At 36.5% G+C, this 19,205-nt stretch overlaps 4 protein-coding genes across 5 annotated transcripts in view; 1 reads left to right on the top strand and 3 right to left on the bottom strand.

The window, feature by feature from the left end:
* The window catches only part of LOC306887451 (polypeptide N-acetylgalactosaminyltransferase 1-like), a 103,938-nt gene extending 100,626 nt beyond the window's left edge, over positions 1-3,312 (bottom strand). The window contains exon 1 of the mRNA XM_079445176.1: positions 2,960-3,312. The gene's annotated coding sequence lies outside the window, so the exon portion shown is untranslated. The remainder of the gene's footprint in view (positions 1-2,959) is intronic.
* A 4,143-nt stretch (positions 3,313-7,455) lies between these two features.
* LOC306887592 (INO80 complex subunit C-like) lies at positions 7,456-8,944 on the top strand. Of its 2 annotated transcripts, none has more exons than XM_079445449.1 (5): positions 7,456-7,793; positions 7,872-7,979; positions 8,064-8,175; positions 8,361-8,428; positions 8,524-8,944. In XM_079445449.1, exons 1-5 carry the CDS (start codon positions 7,560-7,562, stop codon positions 8,653-8,655), a joined length of 654 nt encoding a protein of 217 aa, XP_079301575.1. In that variant the 5' UTR covers positions 7,456-7,559; the 3' UTR covers positions 8,656-8,944. The 2 variants fall into 2 exon arrangements, with proteins under 2 accessions (XP_079301575.1, XP_079301576.1); XM_079445450.1 differs by having other exon boundaries at positions 7,884-7,979; positions 8,524-8,930.
* A 771-nt stretch (positions 8,945-9,715) lies between these two features.
* Positions 9,716-12,207, bottom strand: LOC306887812 (zinc-binding protein A33-like; the record flags this gene model as incomplete). Its single annotated transcript, XM_079445820.1, has 4 exons — positions 9,716-10,613; positions 10,910-11,021; positions 11,338-11,401; positions 12,182-12,207. The coding sequence occupies 4 exons, from the start codon at positions 12,205-12,207 to the stop codon at positions 10,219-10,221; spliced, it is 597 nt and encodes a 198-aa protein (XP_079301946.1). The 3' UTR covers positions 9,716-10,218.
* On the bottom strand, positions 11,918-18,570 carry LOC306887585 (zinc-binding protein A33-like). Its single transcript, XM_079445439.1, has 6 exons — positions 17,959-18,570; positions 16,121-16,216; positions 15,779-16,009; positions 15,601-15,623; positions 15,391-15,509; positions 11,918-14,336 (listed from the first exon to the last, which is right to left on the bottom strand). Exons 1-6 carry the CDS (start codon positions 18,349-18,351, stop codon positions 13,786-13,788), a joined length of 1,413 nt encoding a protein of 470 aa, XP_079301565.1. The 5' UTR covers positions 18,352-18,570; the 3' UTR covers positions 11,918-13,785.
* Positions 18,571-19,205: the final 635 nt, after the last annotated feature.

The following is a 19,205-nucleotide window of genomic DNA, read 5'->3' as shown; positions in this document are numbered from 1 at the left end:
CGTAAATCTGAGTGTAACAGTTTATCCAAAAAGGAAAAAAGTGTGGGGTGGGAGTCTGGTTCTATTTAGTGGTTGTTGATTGGATTTTGAGATGTGGGTGATTTTAGAGGGGAGGAGTTTAAGCAGACAAAATTATTAGAGATGGATCATTCACTGGATCAAAGAAAAATGAAATATACATGGATGAAGCATACACAATATGATCTTTAATATGCATTTATTACATAGTGTGAATTTTTATATCATGCCAACTTTAAGCATTCATCATTGCTTAAATCTACTAATTAATTAAATCTACCAATATTTCTGTATATATGAAAAAGGACTGCAGCATCAAAACACTGGCATAATTATAATTTAGCAAAATGTCTGTTTATCACTGAACTGAATTAATTTTCTGTTTCCTATTAGAAAATACCTTCATTATTATCATAAGTGTTTTTTCCATTAAGATTGTTCATTATGTTATCCATTCATTATTTTTTTCAACTGCATGAAAATATCACCCTATTAGTGAAAGCTAGAGTTATTATTTTAACTTTTCTTTTTAATTTAAATGGTTCTTTATGACTTTTTTTTTTTGCATTTTCTTTTTTTTCTCTTTTCCCATCATATTTTCCCATAGTTTATATTAATTTTAAATTTTAAATTCATTTTAAATTTACATCTCATGTCTTTTTTCTTTTCCATGATATTCAATTTCTGCTACTTTATTCTACTTTTTTTATATAATACTATAATATTGTTCTGTAATGTTACTGTCAGTTGAGCTTTTGGAGTTACATACAGTAACTGTAAAATTAAATTTAAAAAATTATTAAAATAAAAATCTGCCTGACCCACAAAATCTTGTGTTGATGCTATGAATTATTTACCAAAAAAAATTTAAACAATACTGCACAGACTAGAGATATATTGCAGTTTCAAAGCGATGCTTTTCCTCTATCCTTTTTGGTTTAACGGATTCTCCAAGCTCAGCTACCATTTGATGCCCTCAGGCTACGCTTTACCCCCTCACACACTGGGACTATCAATTCCCCCCAACTAAAGCACACATGTAGCTGGGGGTCTGTCCAAAATCCACATAGCCTGTGTGCAGTTTAGAGCCGAGAGGAAGGCCAGTGAAAGCAGCAGCAAATAAATAATGGATAGCTCGTTCTCTCCTCTGTGAGAAAACATGACAGATCCGTTCCTGCACCCTCTGCTTGTACAGCTTCATTTTTGACTCTAGGGGCCCGCCACCCGCCATCTCCATGCTCTCATCTTCTAATGGTCCTTTCAGTGATTACTGAGACATAAGTGCGTCTGTCTTGATGATCAATCATCCGCTGGATCTATAAAGTCGGCCCCACCACAGAGCTCCAAATGTAATCAAATTTAAAGGAGTGGACGCTGCCCAATGTGCCAGCAGTTTGAGGGGCGTCGTTGGCTGTAAGCATGACTGACAACTTATTTAGTAGTGCTTCAGCAGCATGCAACACAATACGTGACGATGACAACTTGGGGCGTTCGACAAAAGCATGCTCAATTTCGCCTGTCATGTCATCAATGGGCTCCTCAGAGCCACTGAACCATAAAACAGCTCTTTTACCAGACAAGTGCTATTCAGTAATACGCATACCAGAATTATATAATTCAAACACACAAACAAGGTACCTGGGGGTCAAAGTTTCCCATTACTGAAATCAACAGCAGAAGAATAGAAGCAACTCACTGAGGATCAGCTCCATGATCACTTCTTTTTAAAGTCAGCCTACTTCTCTGACTCTTCCTACACACTGGAGCAGCCCTCAAAAGAGCAAATGTCAGAACAGCAACGTCGATTTGAACAGCGAATTACTTATGGCAACTTAAGCCATTTCAAGTAATCCAACAGTGACTAGTTGGCTTTTTCATTGTAATTTTTTTTTGCAAAAATGTATGTACTTCACTAGCAGCTAGTCATTACATACTTCATCCCACTACTTATTCCATTGATGGCTAGTATGAATAAGTCACTAATAATACATATTAATTAGTTATCAGTACTTATTCCTTTGTTACTAGTCACTATCTCAAAATAAAAGAGTAACTATTCCAATGTTTCCAACAAAACACAGCCACTGAATTCTATGGGAATTTGTCATTCAAAGCTATTTAATTCCGACTAGAATGAATTCAAAATTCTAAATGTTTAGCTACTAGTGACTATTTTAAGGGTTACTAATATCTGTACCAGTTTTCTTAATGACAACTGAATATTTATAATTTTTTAACTAGTGGTCAGATTTTATTGTTTGTATAAAGCAGCCATTTTGACTGATAATTACATTCGCACAGTAAAAACAACAACTGCAAGTAGTGACTTAGGAATGTTACTAATAACACCTGGGATAGATACTAATAATGTCTCATTAATCTGCACTAGGATGGAGTAGATAGTAGTATACTGAATAACCGACTGCATAACAGTGAAAATTACTTCCTAAATCTTGCTTAATAGTAATTTCAACATTTACTAATGCATTAATACAAAGTTGTATCACTCGATATTACTGAATGGACTTACACTAACATGAACTAACAATGAATAGTTGTATTTTATTAACATTAAAAGAAATGAATATCCTAATTTATTTGTCATTGTACGTTAATATTTGATTACTTCTTAGTGAATTACAGAATAAGTAGTAATACAATCATACATAGACTACTAGTTAGCTTTAAAATGGCAAATTTGTTATAACGGCATGGCATACATGCTTTCACTGTGTCCGATTTTTTACAATAAATTTTATGGACGCTTGAGAAAATAAGTCGAAATCCCGCATTGAAACACTGCTCCTGTTTAACCTCTCGTCTGTCTTTCTGCTTCACATTGACACCAGAAAAGCAGTCTGCTACAGAAGAGCCCAAGAAACCGGGAGTCGATGAAAATTATGCGGGTTAGATATTAGCTGTAGGATTTAAATGATTTTACCTTCTCTCGTTTCGACAGCGCACTGGACGATAGGAGAGACCGCGGAGTCTGTTCGCTTCGTCCCGGTGCAGATCTGAGGCTCCACGCGCTGGAAAAAATGTGATCTTCAGATCGTAGTAACGTTACCTCAGAAATTAATCCCAAACATGATCGAGAGGAGAGCTAGCCTGAAATACAGCGCTTTTCTCTAATTCCGCTGTCTCGCTCCGAGGGGGATGTTAACCCGTTAGGCGCGGGGCGGCCTGTTCGCTGGTAATTATGGGGTAAACTGGCCGAAGATCGAGGACAGTCCGTCCGCGGGATGAGCGCTGCGCTCCGGCTGAAAGCACTGAGTGAGCGCCGCTACTCGGTCTAAAGGAGACGGAGCATCTGAAAAGACCCGCCCACTCTGCAACCCGGAAGAAAACTGTCAATGCAATGGCATTAATGACTTCTGTTGAGCCATAGGTGGACAGTGGAAAAAAATTTATCAGCCAACTAACTGATTAAATAAATAATACACTGTGAAGAAAAAATCTGCAGAGTTTCTCTTCTCAAAGTGAGGGTTATGTATAGCTTTATTCCTTTGCTAACCCAACCAAAGCACACCTCCCAGATGCTGTTGTTCTTACATTTTTTTTCAGTTTTTATAGTAAATACATGATGGTTATCCAGCTTTGTTCATGATATATTCATGTTATAATTCTGATTTATGAACTGTACTGGCCCAACAAAATGCAAAATTACTCAAATGACCTAGGCCAATGAGGAAACAATGTTGACAGTGTTGGTTGATGCTTTAAATGAACACCAGAGATGTGATAACACATCAGTCAAACACTGGTCCGAATACTGTGTTAGGTATATTATCAAGTGATTGTTGATTACATGCACAGCCTTTGACATCAATAACAAAAGTATTTTTAAATATTAATTTTGCTTTCGTAACTATGTAAATGTTTTTATTTGACCATTGCATTTTTATTTTTTGTATTGAATGTAGCATTGTTATTGCCTTCCTGTCCATACCCCATCAGAGTAGACCTGTGTTTTTGGTGTGTTTTTGACATCATTTGAGACCACTGGTAATTATTACAGGTGAGGCCAGTTTCATGTTGTGATGTGGGTCCGCTATTGGGAAAGTTTGGTCAGTGTGTTTACCCTTTTGTTAAAGTGAAAGACCTACTTACTTTTTATTGCTTACAAAACTTTACATAATGTCACCCATCATCCTACCGCTAACACTTTGTTTTTGCACTGCTTAGTTATAAACTGCTCCATAATGTTGACATCCTCTAGTGAGATTATTTCTGTACTTTGGAAAAAACACACACTCACTTCCTGGTTTGAGAAAAATACAAAATGGCAACAGCAACATGACCCTTGCCCGTGCTTGGCAGCTGTAAAAACCTTCCAGAGAATTATTTAATTCATCATAATTCTTAGCGTTAATGTTTATCTAAAATAAAATTCAGGTTCTTCACTCTATTTTATGTGTACTATATTATTAATATATATTTTTTAACTTAAAGTCGCTTCAGAATTTAGCTTTAGTAAAAAAAAGGCAATGATAATATGCAAAAACTTCAACAAATATAAATGAAAATGAATATATTCCTTAAGTGTGCTTGTTTGACTTTGCTTATGCTTTAGTACTGCTATAATATATCTTTGTGGAAAATAACAGTGCCATATCTAGTGCTATTAAAAGAGTACACTATAATATTATTTGTCAAAACTTGCCTGACACTATATATTCTGTCTCCTTTTTTCTTCTTTTGTGCATTTGTTTCAGAGACTAACAGTAGCACGCACACACACATGTTTGTTTCTGTGAATTGTGGGGACTTTCTATAGACTTCTACTTTACTTACTTTACTTTTACTTTTGTCATTTAGCAGACGCTTTTGTCCAAAGCGACTTACAAATAAGAAAAAGTAACTAAAACTAAAAGTTACAACTCTATAAATACTATATACCCACATATTTAAGAAAATAAATAAATTAAATTAAATTGACACAGCATATAACAAGATTTCAATAATAAACATATAAATGAAAAAACTCAAATAAAAAGCGATACTTCTATCCCTTGCCGGTGTCCCTGCCCGGTGGAGTCGCACGGTAGAGTTGATGGTCTTTACACTCTTTACTGTTTACTTTTGTCATTTAGCACTTCTATTACTTTTATACTGACTAAACAATATTTTCTATCCCCACAATGTCAAAAATTTCAGGTTTTACTATCCTTCTGGGGACATTTGGTCTCCACAATGTAGCTTAAACAAGTACACACACACACACACACACACACACGCACAGAGAGAGAGCTGACATCTTTCAGTATGCAGTTGTGTATTTGAAGTTTGTTGAGATAGAGTGACTTTCTAAACAATGACCCAGGAAAAAGCCTCATCTTTCATTTATTGCATTTAAAGTTTGACTCAATAAAATATTCATGGTTGTTTGCAACTGAACCTCAACACAGAATCTCCATCTGTAGTTTATTTATGTATTGCATGCAGCCACTTGTAGCAGCATCGTCTTGATGAAATATAAATGAGACGTCAAGTGTGTTCAGTGCGTTCTTTGCCCAATTCCTCTCTCAACCTTTTATAAAAACAGTAACTCAGCCATAGCACAGCCAAAACACTACAGCAGGAATAAATTGAGATGAATCAAACAGATGTATTCAGGTCAACTTCCAAGAGAGGATGCAGACCCAGCACTATAGCAGGAAAGAGGAGCTCTGTCCCTTCTTATCAGCAGCCGCCTGCAACATCTCAGTTGTTTTCTTCAAGGAAGAGGAATGAGTGTGTGTGTGTGTGTGTGTGTGCGCGCGCGTTTTTGTGACAACTGAGGACATAGATTTGTATAATGACACAGGTGTGACATAGGTATTACAAGGTGAAGGTGACTTTTCAGGACATTGCCCCATGTCCCCACTTTTCAAAATGCTTATAAATCATACAGAGTGAGTTTTTTTTTTGGGAAAAGTAGAAATGCACAGTCTCCTGGGAGGGGTAAGTTTAGGTGTAGGGCAATAGCATATACAGTTTGTACAGTATAAAAACCATTACGCCTATGGGATGTCCCCGCTTTTCACAAAAACAAACATGTGTGTGTCATGTAGAAAAGAGAAGGAATGAGTTGATGTTGGACCATTTGTGTTTGAATATGTTAGTTTTATAGAAAGCATTTCAAACATCACAGCAATTATCAGCCATTTTTACTAAACATCCTGCATTGCAGACCTAAACACTGTGTGTTTGTGAATAAGATTATTAACCTACCAGGCAACTTGTTGATATTTTGCTAAAATGACCTAACACGACACTACAAGGTAATATTTACAAAATCACAAAATGCTACAACGCCTTTGCTTTTAGAACAGCAGGATCACTTTTTGTCATTACATTTTTAAGGAATCCAGGCAGAATAAAGAAGAAGGCATAGCCTGCTTTTTGAATAGAAGTTTGAATGATAAAAGTACTGGAAGCACTGAATAAACTCAAGGACAACATTCTACTGAGCATGTAGCTCTGCATGGGGTGATTTCGCTCTCACATTTTTCTCTTTATGTCTCCAACAATTCACTTCAAAACATTCAGAGGGGTCCATATGAAAGAGAACGAAGTGAACTCTGAAGTTGACATTTGAGATGGCAGAAAAGGTGAAATGACAAGTAATGGCATTTAAAGAAAGGACAAGAACAGAGAGAATGAAATGAAGAAAGGTAACACACCTCTTTGAAGACTCCTCTCTGTGGATATGATGTAAAATAGGCACAATATGAAGAAAGTAATTCTAATACTTAACCATATACCTGATTGCTATAAAAAATACATCCTTAATAAGAGGAAATATAAATGTTTTCGTATAAAGGCTTGTTGTGGTTTGATCTGTACATCAAATTTACAACTACACTGAGAATGGTTAAAATGGAAATAACCGTTTTTGATGCTGTGCAAATTTTCATTACATTTCTCTCTCAGTGAAAGACAGACAGGAAGGGAGACATGAAGGGCAATGCCACTGTGCTGGATGTTGTATCAAACTCTACAGAGAGAGGAGAAATAATCATCTGACATCTGTTTTTAACAAAGTTAATTAGTCATTTATTTCCCCCAGCAACACATGTGATTGAAATATAAATGCCATTACCCCTTGTATCCTATAATGAGTCTGTCATAGACCATAAATCAAACTTAACGTCAGTGCTAACTGCTGTGAAAGGGAATAGGCAATGTGTTGACCCTTTTATAAATATATTACAGAGATGCTCAGCCATATTATTGTTTTCAGTTCAGATATCCAGAAGTCTTGGTCATATCTAACTAAAAAGTAGAACACAAAACTGAAAGATTATTAATTTTAGTGTAAATATACTGACAATGACAATGTAAATATAATGACAATAATCTTTCATTTTGTTTTATATTTTAGCAACAATAATTGTAGTCCAACCATCGGAACCATCGGGCGATATCGAGTGTAGCAACGGAATAAAACCGTCTGTCACTTTCTCATTACTTCCGGGTGAACGGGATGTTGTGAAGAGCTGCAGGCTAACGTGTTTACAACATTTCAGGTTATGATTGTTAAAAGTCAATGAAGACAAATGTCTGCCTTTTCTGAACCGGGAGTATCAAAAGCAAGGGAATTAAATCCAGCGGCGCTCCCGGCGGGTAAAGCTCAGACAGCGGCGGCGTTAGTTGCTCAGGCCCGGAGCAAGAAACGATCCGTCAGTCCCGCGACCCACACAACTCCGCAGCCAAATAACAACAACAGCAACAGCAGCAGCAGCAGCAAAAAGAAGAAAACACAACCTGCGCCTTCAACTACTCAGGCTCCGGTAAAGAATTAACTCTAGCCATATACATGTCTACCGTTTACGTTTTTTGCTTCATTATGTTTCTCACTGATGGTGCAGCATTTGTCACAGGTTGCTCCAGTGGAGTCGACCTCTGAAGGAAAACCAGTGGGGACTGTTGATGTAGAGACTACCAAATGTCTTCCTTTTAAAAACCCCAACTTTGTGGTAAGATTGTTCTAGATTAGAATAAAGTCTAAAATGCTCTGTGTTCCAGTTCAATACATTAATAAGTTCTTCCTCCTTCACTAGCACTCAGGTATTGGTGGAGCAGCAGCAGGGAAGAAGAATCGGACGTGGAAGAATCTGAAGCAGATTTTAGCAGCAGAGAAAGCACTGCCCTGGGAAATCACTGATCCTAACTGTGAGTCTGACTTACAAAAGAGCACTTCTGACTAAATCAGACTAATATTAAAACTGTCAAAATAATATTACAGACATCTAATCTAATTGTCAAATCATGCAAGTAAACCTATGCACTTTAAATGTTTCTGTATGTTGATTTAATTTGTCAGCATTTAAATGTCTTTTGTTGTTTTTGTCTGTCAGACTGCAGCATAGATGCGCCTCCTTCTATGAAACCTGCTAAAAAGTACTCGGACATATCAGGTCTGACGGTGAGTCTGTTGGAGAATGTTGTCTGTTAATAATTATATAATGAGAGTAGTGTTATCTATCTATGCTTAATGATGTTTGTGTCTTTGTGTCCCAGGCAAACTACACTGACCCTCAGACTAAACTGCACTTTGCTTCGACAGAAGAGTTTTCCTACATCCGTCAGTTGCCCACAGATGTGGTGACTGGATACCTGGCTCTCCGTAAAGCCACCTGCATTGTGCCATGAGAGAGAATATAAATCTTTCCTAAATGCACTTTTAAATGCTGACTGACCAATGGATGTGAAGGACTAACATACTTATATCACATCCTGTTCCTTGTGTATGTTTATAGTTGCCTTCTTTAATTTGATTGATTACCACAAAATAGTTAAGATTTTTTACATTTAGGTTTTCAGTGTGGTGTTTAAATGAACTACTTGAATTCTTGTGTTTGTTTGGCAAAATGAAATCTGAGATCACGAGTATGTGTAACTTTTTTAAACCAATAACAATACAAAGCACAGTGTTGTCACATATTTGTATTTAGCTGCCTTTTACCAGCATCATGAGGTATTTACAGTGAAGAAAAAGCAACAAAAATTTTCTCACAGATTATTATAATCAAGAAAGCCTCAACTTTTTAAATTAATCAACATTAAGGGAGCATTGTAAACTAAACTCCTTTAAATTAGATGATAACAAGCAAAATTGACCAAAGGTATACAGTATGTAGCGTCTTGACCATGGAGTTAGAGCTAAAGTCAGACTTGTTATAAGGAAAATTTTGGTACTGGAGATGCTGTTAACATATAACTTATGAGTGCAGAAGAATTAGATTAATTTGAGCATAAGGTCATTCAGGAGTTCAAGGCCTTACTGATAATGGGTTTGAAAACAACTACAGTTGGGTGAACATTTAAATCTTTATTATCAAGGCAGATTCAGTACCATGAGTAATTTTTAATTAATATTACAGTACAGGGTCAGAAATTAACTTTTCCATTAAGGGGCAATTTTTGCCCCCTGAAATGGATTTTTAGGGGCATTTTTATCACCACCTTAATAATTGTGTCGGTGTTGTCTTTAATGTCAAATACTTCAATTTAATCAATTTAACTTCAATCAATCAAAAAACTTAAACGGTTGCCAATAACAATTGACCATTCGCCAGGAGTTTGACTGACAGGCGATCTGACCTATCATAATGGTGAATATGCCATTTTGTCTGACAAAAAACTTGTACCTGAAAAATGGTGTTTATTGACATCATTCTGTGGTTGAAACAAAATAACTTCTCATGGTCATTCATGTTTATTTTGTGATATAACTAGTAAAGAGGAAGAGGTGATCGGTTTAAGTAAGGAGACAATTATATCACACCATTGAGATGATTTAAAAGGCATATAAACAGTTATCAAAAGCTCTCTACTATGTATTCATACAACTCTTCATTGCCTTATGGAACAAACAATTGCAACATTTAATCATCCAGTAGCACGTTTGCTACAGAACAAATAGGATTTGGTACATATTTCAAAAACCACTACTGTTACTCACTCCCATATGACTAAATGACAAGAGGCTGATATGAAAAAGAGCAATAACAATTATTTGCTGTTTTGTTTATCCCAAAGCGAGTGTTATCCTGTAAACAGTCTAGTAATCTTGCAAAATCTCTCACTGATTTTCTGTTGTTACAATCACTTTAGCCGGTAATATTTGCAGAGAGGAGGCTACATTATAACAATGAAACAATGGAAAGACACCCTCTGTGAAAGTGGTTGTTATTGTGCATAGATGTTTGTTAGTTACCGGATCACTCTGTCCCAGTCCAGCTCCACTCTCACCCTCTGAAGCTTCTCTTTAACTGGAAATGGACTGTTGGGTTTCTCTGGGGATTGTGAGAAATATCCACCATCTTTGTACCAAACACACCAGACACTGGTTTTAAAGAAAACTATACCCTTCCTTTTATTTGTTTCTGTGGTTACACCAATAATCCACCATGAATTGTCTCCAACCTCCACATCCCAGAAGTGTGTTCCTGAGTTAAATCCTTCTGAACCCAGAACACAGGCATATGGGTGAAACCTCTCTGGATTATTAGGAACTGGTTGATGCACCTCACTGTGTCTCAGACTGGTCAGATCATCAGACAGAATCAGATGTGTATTTGCAGTGTTTGGGTCTTGAGTCACAGGAGCTGAAGAGAGATACAAACAACGTGCTTTTATTCTGATGCTTATTTAACCAGTGTGAGAGAACATGGTATTATTGATAAATACTATTGCTGACAATGTTCAGCCGTTTCCTCTGATTTTGAACAGTGCTATTATGGATAGACTCACTTTGTAATTGTAATTCACTTTGTATTTATTTACAGGCAGTGGGGGTTCTATAGTCTGCTCATTGAGCCTGGAGTAGAAGAGGATACCTTCATAAATCTGTTCCTAGGCCATGTGAGTCTAGTTGAAAATTGTGTATGTTTACACTACTCACTGTTTTGAACAAGTTCCCGCATCTTCTTCCAGACTCTGAAGGTCAAGTTTCTCAGATGATCTGCCACATCAATCAAAGCTCCTGAAAGCATCTGTGGATCCTGCTGTGGGCTCTGGAATAACATCCACTAGTCAGAACTGTAGTGAGATTGAGTTTACAATCAAAGACACAAGTGACACAACGTCTCACTTACCTTTCCAGTGTGACATTAAATATCTGGAAAATATACAAAACAATTTATATACAAAACAATTCACTGAAGCCGTGATGGCTGGATATATTTTATTCTACTGCCATCTATCAGCATCATAAGGTATTACAATGATACACTGGTTTAATAAAGTAATAAACCTAAAATTGCTCTGACTTTCCTCTTTTTAAGCAATTATGATTTCATTATTGTAGCAGACATGAGAAATGTGTCCTACCTTGTAAGATGGAACAACTTCGTTGATGGGGCGGAATCTGTGATTGGCATGTTTTTCTGAATCTCTGCACACAACACACAAAGGCTGTTCATCATGTAAGCAGAAGAGTTTGAGTTTCTCATTGTGGAGACTTCAGACCTCCTCTGACCCTGAAGCGCTTCCTCCTGTGAATGACTCACATAAGTTTTTTTTAACACCAGATTACACGGAGGTTCATCTCTTGAGGATCTTCTCCTGCAGACAGGACACTCCTGAGTATTGCTGGTTTTCCAGAACTGTTGAAGACACTCTTTACAAAAACTGAGATATGGAGCCTCACCTTTAATTCATATTTTAATATTATGTCATATTTTGCCCTGAAAAAAATCACTGATCCTGTGAGTCTGATTTACAAAAATAACAAAACATAATGAATCAGTATTTTATAACAGTATTTAAATCAATATTTTTAACATGATTGGAATAATAATTCCAGACCATGTAAGTAAATGAATATGTATCTTAAGTGTCATGTCAGAGTGTCAATGTGTTGATTTACTTTGAAAATGTACAAATCCCCCAAAGTCTTTTTTTTTTTTTTGGTCAGACTGCAGCATAGATGTGCCTTCCTCTATGAAACCTGCTAAAAAGTATTCAGACATTTCAGGTCTACCGGTAAGTTTGTTGTAAATTGTGTTTTGTTAATAATGTAGAAAAAATATTATTGAAATATTTTGAAGCTGTGACACAAAATTTATAGACTTGATGTAACATTTCATTTCTATAACCACACTTAATGATGCTTGTATCTGTGTCCTAGGCAAACTGCAGACTAAACTGCAGTACAGATGTAGTGATCAGATACCTGGCTCTCCATAAAACCGCCTGCATTGTGCCCAAACAGAAAACTCTCCCCAAAACACACATGCAAATGCTGACTGAATGCTGAATGCTACAGGATATAAAGAACTAACATACTTGCATCAGAACAAATTCAGGTTCTTGTGGATGTTTATGGTTTCTTTCTTTGTAAAATTGATTGGTTACCATAATATAAAGAAAAGTGACCCCTTTTCCATTAGATTGTCTGTAAACAGTTTACAGTGAACTACTTAAAGTTTATTCTCTATTTCTGACTAAATATCATCTGAGATCACCTATATTTGTAACTGTATGTTAGTTAAAACTATACACTGCAAACACAATGCAAACTGTAGCACCTGATTCCTGGATACGTTTTGTTTTGCCGCCATCAACCAGCATTATGAGGTACTGATACATTGAGAAAATAAATCAACACACTAGAAACCCTTCTGAACGTTCAAAATTAGACAGTAAGCCCACATCATGATAGCTCTGTTAAATCCTTGGAGACTTGGATGGTTAACTAACAAACAGAACAACAGTCTTGCTGCTGTTTTATGTGGAGTCCAATTGACTAAATTTGTTTGTAAATTTATTACACAAAAAATTGTCCAAAAATAAGCAATACAGTCTCTGTGTAGAGTAAAAACATCAGAGGAGTCTGCCTTATAATATAAAATGGTTGAAAATCTCTTGACATCCTGATAGCAATCAACAGTTAAAGTGGTCTAAATATATCTTCAGTAGAAGGCTCAGACCATAAAATGTTTGTCTAATCATTGCATTCGTTCGGAATGTCCAACTTGCCTGTCAAACTATATATTTGCATATCTCCCTGCAGCCAATGAGAGTTTGGGGCGTTGCTACTGTAGCAGGCTGAACTAAGGGGTGTTTAGCTGGTGTAGAAAAATAAATGAATTTTCCTTGCTAAAATACACAGAGAAAGACAGTGGGGTAAAACAAGGGTAAACATTGGCAGTGGGTTTAGAAGATGGAGAAATTTGTTGGAATGTTTGGGTTTCAATGGATATGACAAACTTGCATTGTTTCTTCTTGAAGTTAAAAGTATTGAAAGCACTCAACTTTTACCTTCTTTTTAATAGACTTTATAGACCTGTAATATCTGTGTTTGTGATGTTTGAGTTGGGGGAAGTGTGATGCACGAAAGGAGGGTTTACAATGGTTGTTAGAAAATTACTTTATTTGTGTAGCCTACTAGGTTACCGCAGGTGACACTAATAGCTCAGAAACTGCCTACCCTATCTTTGAATGGCTTATCAGACGATGATTCGTTTAATCACCTCACCACTAGGGTGATCAATTCCAGTCCCAATTGCAGAATGAGACTGAAAAAAAAACTTAACATGCAAAAAGTGACAAAGTGTTAAGCGTCTTGACCATGGGGTTGAAGTTAGACTTGTTAAGAGCAAGTCAGTGGTACTAGAGATGCTCAATACAAGAAATGAATATGGCATTAAACTACAACTCTCATTTTGATAACGAATTCTGAAGAATTCAGATTCAATTTACTGTAACAGATTCACTCACGAGTTCAAGACTGAAGATCAGTCACAAACACACCAAGATTGATTGCACCCAGTTAAATCACTCCAACAAACTGGACTGGACTCCAACAACCACTTTAGCCGGTAATATTCTTAGAGGAAAGGTTTCATCACGACTATAAAAAAATGGAAAGACTTTCTCTGTGAAAATGGTTGTTAGTGTGCGCAAATGTTTGTTAGTTACGGGATCACAAAATGATAGCTTTCCTCTCCCCCAGTCCAGCTCCAGTCTCACCTTCTGAAGCTTCTCTTTAACTGAAAAGGGGTTGTTGGGGATCTCTGGAGACTGTGAGAAATATTCATCATCTTTGTACCAAACACACCAGACACTGGTATTAAAGAAATCTGCTCCCTTCCTTTGGTTTGATTCTGTGGTTACACCAATAATCCACCATGAATTGTCTCCAACCTCCACATCCCAGAAGTGTGTTCCTGAGTTAAAGCCCTCTGAACCCAGAACACAAGAATATTTATCAAATCTCTCTGGATTATCAGGAACCATTTGCTGTGTCTTGCTGCGTCTCAGACTGGTCAGTTCATCAGACAGAATCAGACGTGGATGTGCAGTGTTTGGGTCCAGAGTCACAGGAGCTGAGGAAATATATGTTCAACTTTATTTCCAGACTCAAGCTCCATTAGCAAAAGACAGACAATACAAACCAAAACAGTACACATTAAAAAAGAGTTATGCCAATACTTCCTCATAGAGGACTGATATCGCACTTCAGTAAGCCTAGGATTTGTCAACAACATTATAATATTATTATGTGAATTGTCCAGCCGACAAATAAATTTATACATCAAATTTCTCATTAAAGCAGGGAATGATTGTACTCTTGCCTTACAGAATAAATCGCTTGCACTGCACCATCTTGTTTTTTTCAGCAGGATCCTCATACAGTCATTGTACGCAACCTGAAGCTTACAGAGGCTCTCTTTCTTAAACTTAACCCACAAAGGAGCAGTACAAAAAGAAGTACAATATGCTCTAAAAAGTTTTATCTTTACCTGATCTGAACGCATATCAAATTTTCTCATCAACATATTTGCTTGAGCATATAACTTACGACATTGCACAAATCATCATCATCATCACTCATTTCATTATTAATGATATGACCTAAATATTTTGCAGTGGTACGTACATTTAACACCTGCCCTGATTAATAAAAATCTGGGAAATTCAAATCTCTATGTTCTTTGGTTCTACATATCATGGCAACACTCTTTTTTGTACTGTATTGCACATCATATCTAATTCCATAATCAGAACATATATTAAGCAACTGTTGAAAACCAGCACTACTTGGGGAAAAAACAAATATACAAACAACATATACTTTTTTCAGACGATTTCAATAGCAGAAGTGAACATTATTTCTAATAAATGCCTGTCTTATTGCTGAAACATTTTGCTGGCAGTCTACTGGGATTATGGTGAGTACTGTTTTTGGCAGATCATCTTTTTAATTTATTTTTTAACATTTATTTACAGAAGTCAGGGGTTTCAGAGGAATGTTTTTCTGAGGTCCAATGAGGAAGGGGCCTGCCCATAAAAATGTTCCTGTGACACTGAGAATTTAAGCAAGGACCTTGCATAAGTTTACACTATGTCTGTTACATCTTAACTCTTTAAAAGACTTACTGTTTTGAACAAGTTCCTGCATCTTATTCCAGACTCTGAAGGTCAGGTTTTTCAGGTGATTTGCCACATCAATCAAAGCTCCTGAAAGCATCTGTGGATTCTGCTGTGAACTCTGGGCTCTGGATAAAACAATAACATCCACTAGTCAGAACTGCAGTGAGTGTAGTGAGTTCACAATCAAAGACACAAGTGACACAACGTCTCACTTACCCTTCCATTGTGACGTTAAAATGCTGCAAAATATGAAGAAAACAATTCATTATCTCCTTTAACCATCCATATTTCCATTAATTGTGTTAAAGGAGCTTCTCAATACAGGGTGAGAGTTTGACTATGCTGGACAATGATCAAGTTGTTTTGTGCAAAAGAACAAATATTCAGTTCTCACTTGTAGAACTGAGACGTCACTGGCGTTCATCTTCTCCTCTATGTCTTTTATTGTGTCTGATAGAGCTGAGATATGTCTGTTCATCTCCTCCACCTTCTGCTTCATCATCAGACTCTTCTGCTCTTCCTCTTTCCTCAGTGCAGTGATTGCCGTTTTTTCTTCATCTTGCAGAAGCTGATGAAGCTTCTTAAACTCCTCTTTAATCTGCTGCTCTGTGTGCTCAGCCTGAGTCTGAACATAAAAACAGAGAAGTTTACCTCTGCATTTTTATACTATATAGATTAAATATGTTTTGTCCATATAAACTGTGTTAAAAGAACTGGGCATTTGACTCTTAGTCACCTTGATTTGCAGAACTGTTTTATTATACTCTCCTTTCATTTTTTCAGTGTGTTTAAGCTTCTCTTGTAAGGACGTCAGTGCTGTTTTGAGCTGCTCCTTGAATTTAACAGTGAAACAGTGAAAATCTGTTTGATCAGTTTCTGTATAAGCATATACAGTGCAAATTAGGCACTTGTGCATGGATACATTTTATGGTAAGACTTTATAATAATGTTCAGTTGTAAGTCATTTATAAGGGATTAGTTCATGATTAACTAATCTTTTACAAATCATGACTATACGTTCACAACTGATTATTAACCAATATGCTAACGATTTACAAATCTGCCGTAAATTATCTTAAAAAAATAGCAGGGGATTCCAGTAGGTTGTGTTAAACCCTTTCTCTCATCAGCACAGACTTGTGTTCTGTGTGGAGTGCATGGGATCTAATGATAATGTGAACTGATTTTACCCTTCACTGAAGATCACATCAGGTGCACAGCGTTAAAATACTCCATGTGTGTCAGATAAAACATCTGTCTACACCCTCACCAGTCAGCCTTTACATTGCTGTACACACTACCTGTTGTGTAAATGCATGAATAAATCATTCACAAAGCTTTTTGCATCCCCTAATCTAGTGTAAACTACTCATCAGTTGTAAATATTTTACAAACCTTCCGGTTACAGGTTGTGTGTGTAAATCATTGGCCGTTTCTCAATATGCGTACTTGTCTGTACTTGTGTTCTTGTGGACTTGTGAAACGTCATCAGTCGCTGCCAAGTACTGTTCCAATTCAAAGTTCACATCTAGCCAAGTCCAGTTCAAATCCCCGGATGTGTTCTTGATCCGCCCCTTTTACCGAGGATGCATCGAGAGGTGACTTGTGCGGACTTGATACGGGCCATAACCCAGAATTCAGTTCGTCCTCCCGTCCTCGAGAGTTCGTTCTTCTGAGTCGAACTTGGCAAGTCCAAACTCGAAAGGACGGAAGTCCAGACTCTGCGAACTTGGTATTGAGAAACGGCCATTGTGTACACACACATAACCTGTGCTGCAATGTAAAGGCTGACTGGTGAGGGTGTAGACAGATGTTTTATCTGACACACATGGATTATTTTAACACTGTTCACTTGAGTGGAGGGTAAAACCCATTCACATTATCACTAGATCCCACACACTCCACACAGAACACAAGTCTGTGCTGTTAACACAACCCACTGGAATCCCCTGACTGTAAGTCATTTACATGTTTATTCACTTGACAGCAAATCATTTATTATTCTTAAAAAAAAAAAGTTTTAGCATAATTGAATTTTTGTGCTTTTTAACAGACCAGCTTACAACTTTAACAAAACATACATGAATTATATACTGATCATTTACTAATGGTTTAGTCTTCATTTGTTTTTGATTAACAGTACAATGAAGACATTTCCATCATTTATAAGTGATTAATAATATATTAACTAGTAACTTAACTATTAACCATTTACTAAGGATCTGTTTGATTATTTCATGATGCTGTTTTTTGTAAATGATTTGTAAATGATTAGTTCATCATCATCATCTAATCACTTCTAATCACACATAAATTATTTATAGCTTAATTTACAAAACAGATAAAAATATTAACATCATTTATTAATCATTTAAGAATGCATACTAGTGTTTTGTAAATGATTAGTTAATTAACAAAACATACACATATTGTTAGCATATCACTTATTAATCACTTATGAATGTTTTGTAAAGGATTAGTTCATCATTAACTAATCACTTATAAATGACTTACAACTGAACATTATTATAAAGTGTTATCATTACTTCTAGTAAAGAAGAGAATGTGTCCTACCTTGTAAGATGGAACAACTTCGTTGATGGGGCGGAATCTGTGATTGGCATGTTTTTCTGAATCTCTGCACACAACACACAAAGGCTGTTCATCATCTAAGCAGAAGAGTTTGAGTTTCTCATTGTGGAGACTGCAGACCTCCTCTGACCCTGAAGCGCCTTCTTCTGTCAATGAATCACACAAGTTTTTTAACACCAGATTACACGGAGGGCCGAGTTTTGAAGATCTTCTTCTGCAGATAGGACAATCCCGAGTATTCCTGGTTTCCCAGAACTTCTGAAGACATTCTTTACAGACACTGTGACTACATGACAGGATAACAGGAGCCTTGAATATGTCACTACACACAGGACAAGAAAGATCTTCCACAGATACTGTTTTCACGAAAGCCATTTCCAGCTTTCAAATCTGTCTTTCACTTTCTCTTCTTTTGTTTCATAAATAACCATTAGAATCAGCAGGTCTGCTGTTTGTTCTAATAGATTCTCAGTCCAGCAGAAATACAAAATCCTTTTTCAACGTTTTTCTGTTTACATCACTGAATCCTTTTTGCTTTTGTTGAGATAAGTTGAGATAAGTCACCCTATGGCACAGAATAGAGAAATGTTTCCTGATACTTTCTGAAAGAGGGTGGAGTTAATAGTGATTATCTGGTGTGTTTGGTTCTTTGAATCTTCTTTTGTTGATTTTAATCAAGTTTTTCCTGTAAGGGAGTGAGTATGGGAATCAAGAATTCGTTAAACAACTGCACAAGTTGAATTATACTGATCAATTCAGCATCTTACTTCATGTTCCTTTTCTGACATTTGAGGTATTAATAAGTTCTTACTTCTGGATTTTTATGGCCGTAAGCTTGATTTGTCACTCCACTATACACTGTCACTGCCACCTACAGCCCAGGGTAATTTTCAGAACAGCTCATATTTCAAAACTTTTCTCGGCCTCTGGAACACCATTCAGAACTGTAGAGAGTTTGCGTTCACAAAGAAAGACACAACAGACAGCTCACCTTTTTATTGTGGCATTAAATCTCTGGAAAATATACATTTACATTATATTTAGCCATTTATTAGATGCTTTTATCCAAAGTGACTTACAAATGAGATACAAAACAAAACAATTCAGAATCTCCTCAAAACAATACTTGTATAAAATAATTGTGTTAAAGGAGCTTCTCATTATAGGGTATGAGTTTGACTGTGCTGAATAATAAACCACTGCTTCTTGAATTTAACAAAGCAAAAATC

The sequence above is a fragment of the Barbus barbus genome (assembly GCF_936440315.1).
Source record: "Barbus barbus genome assembly, chromosome: 21".
In the NCBI taxonomy this organism is placed as follows: domain Eukaryota; kingdom Metazoa; phylum Chordata; class Actinopteri; order Cypriniformes; family Cyprinidae; genus Barbus; species Barbus barbus.
Note: the sequence above shows the minus strand (reverse complement) of the source record. Positions and strands in the feature narration are given on the sequence as shown.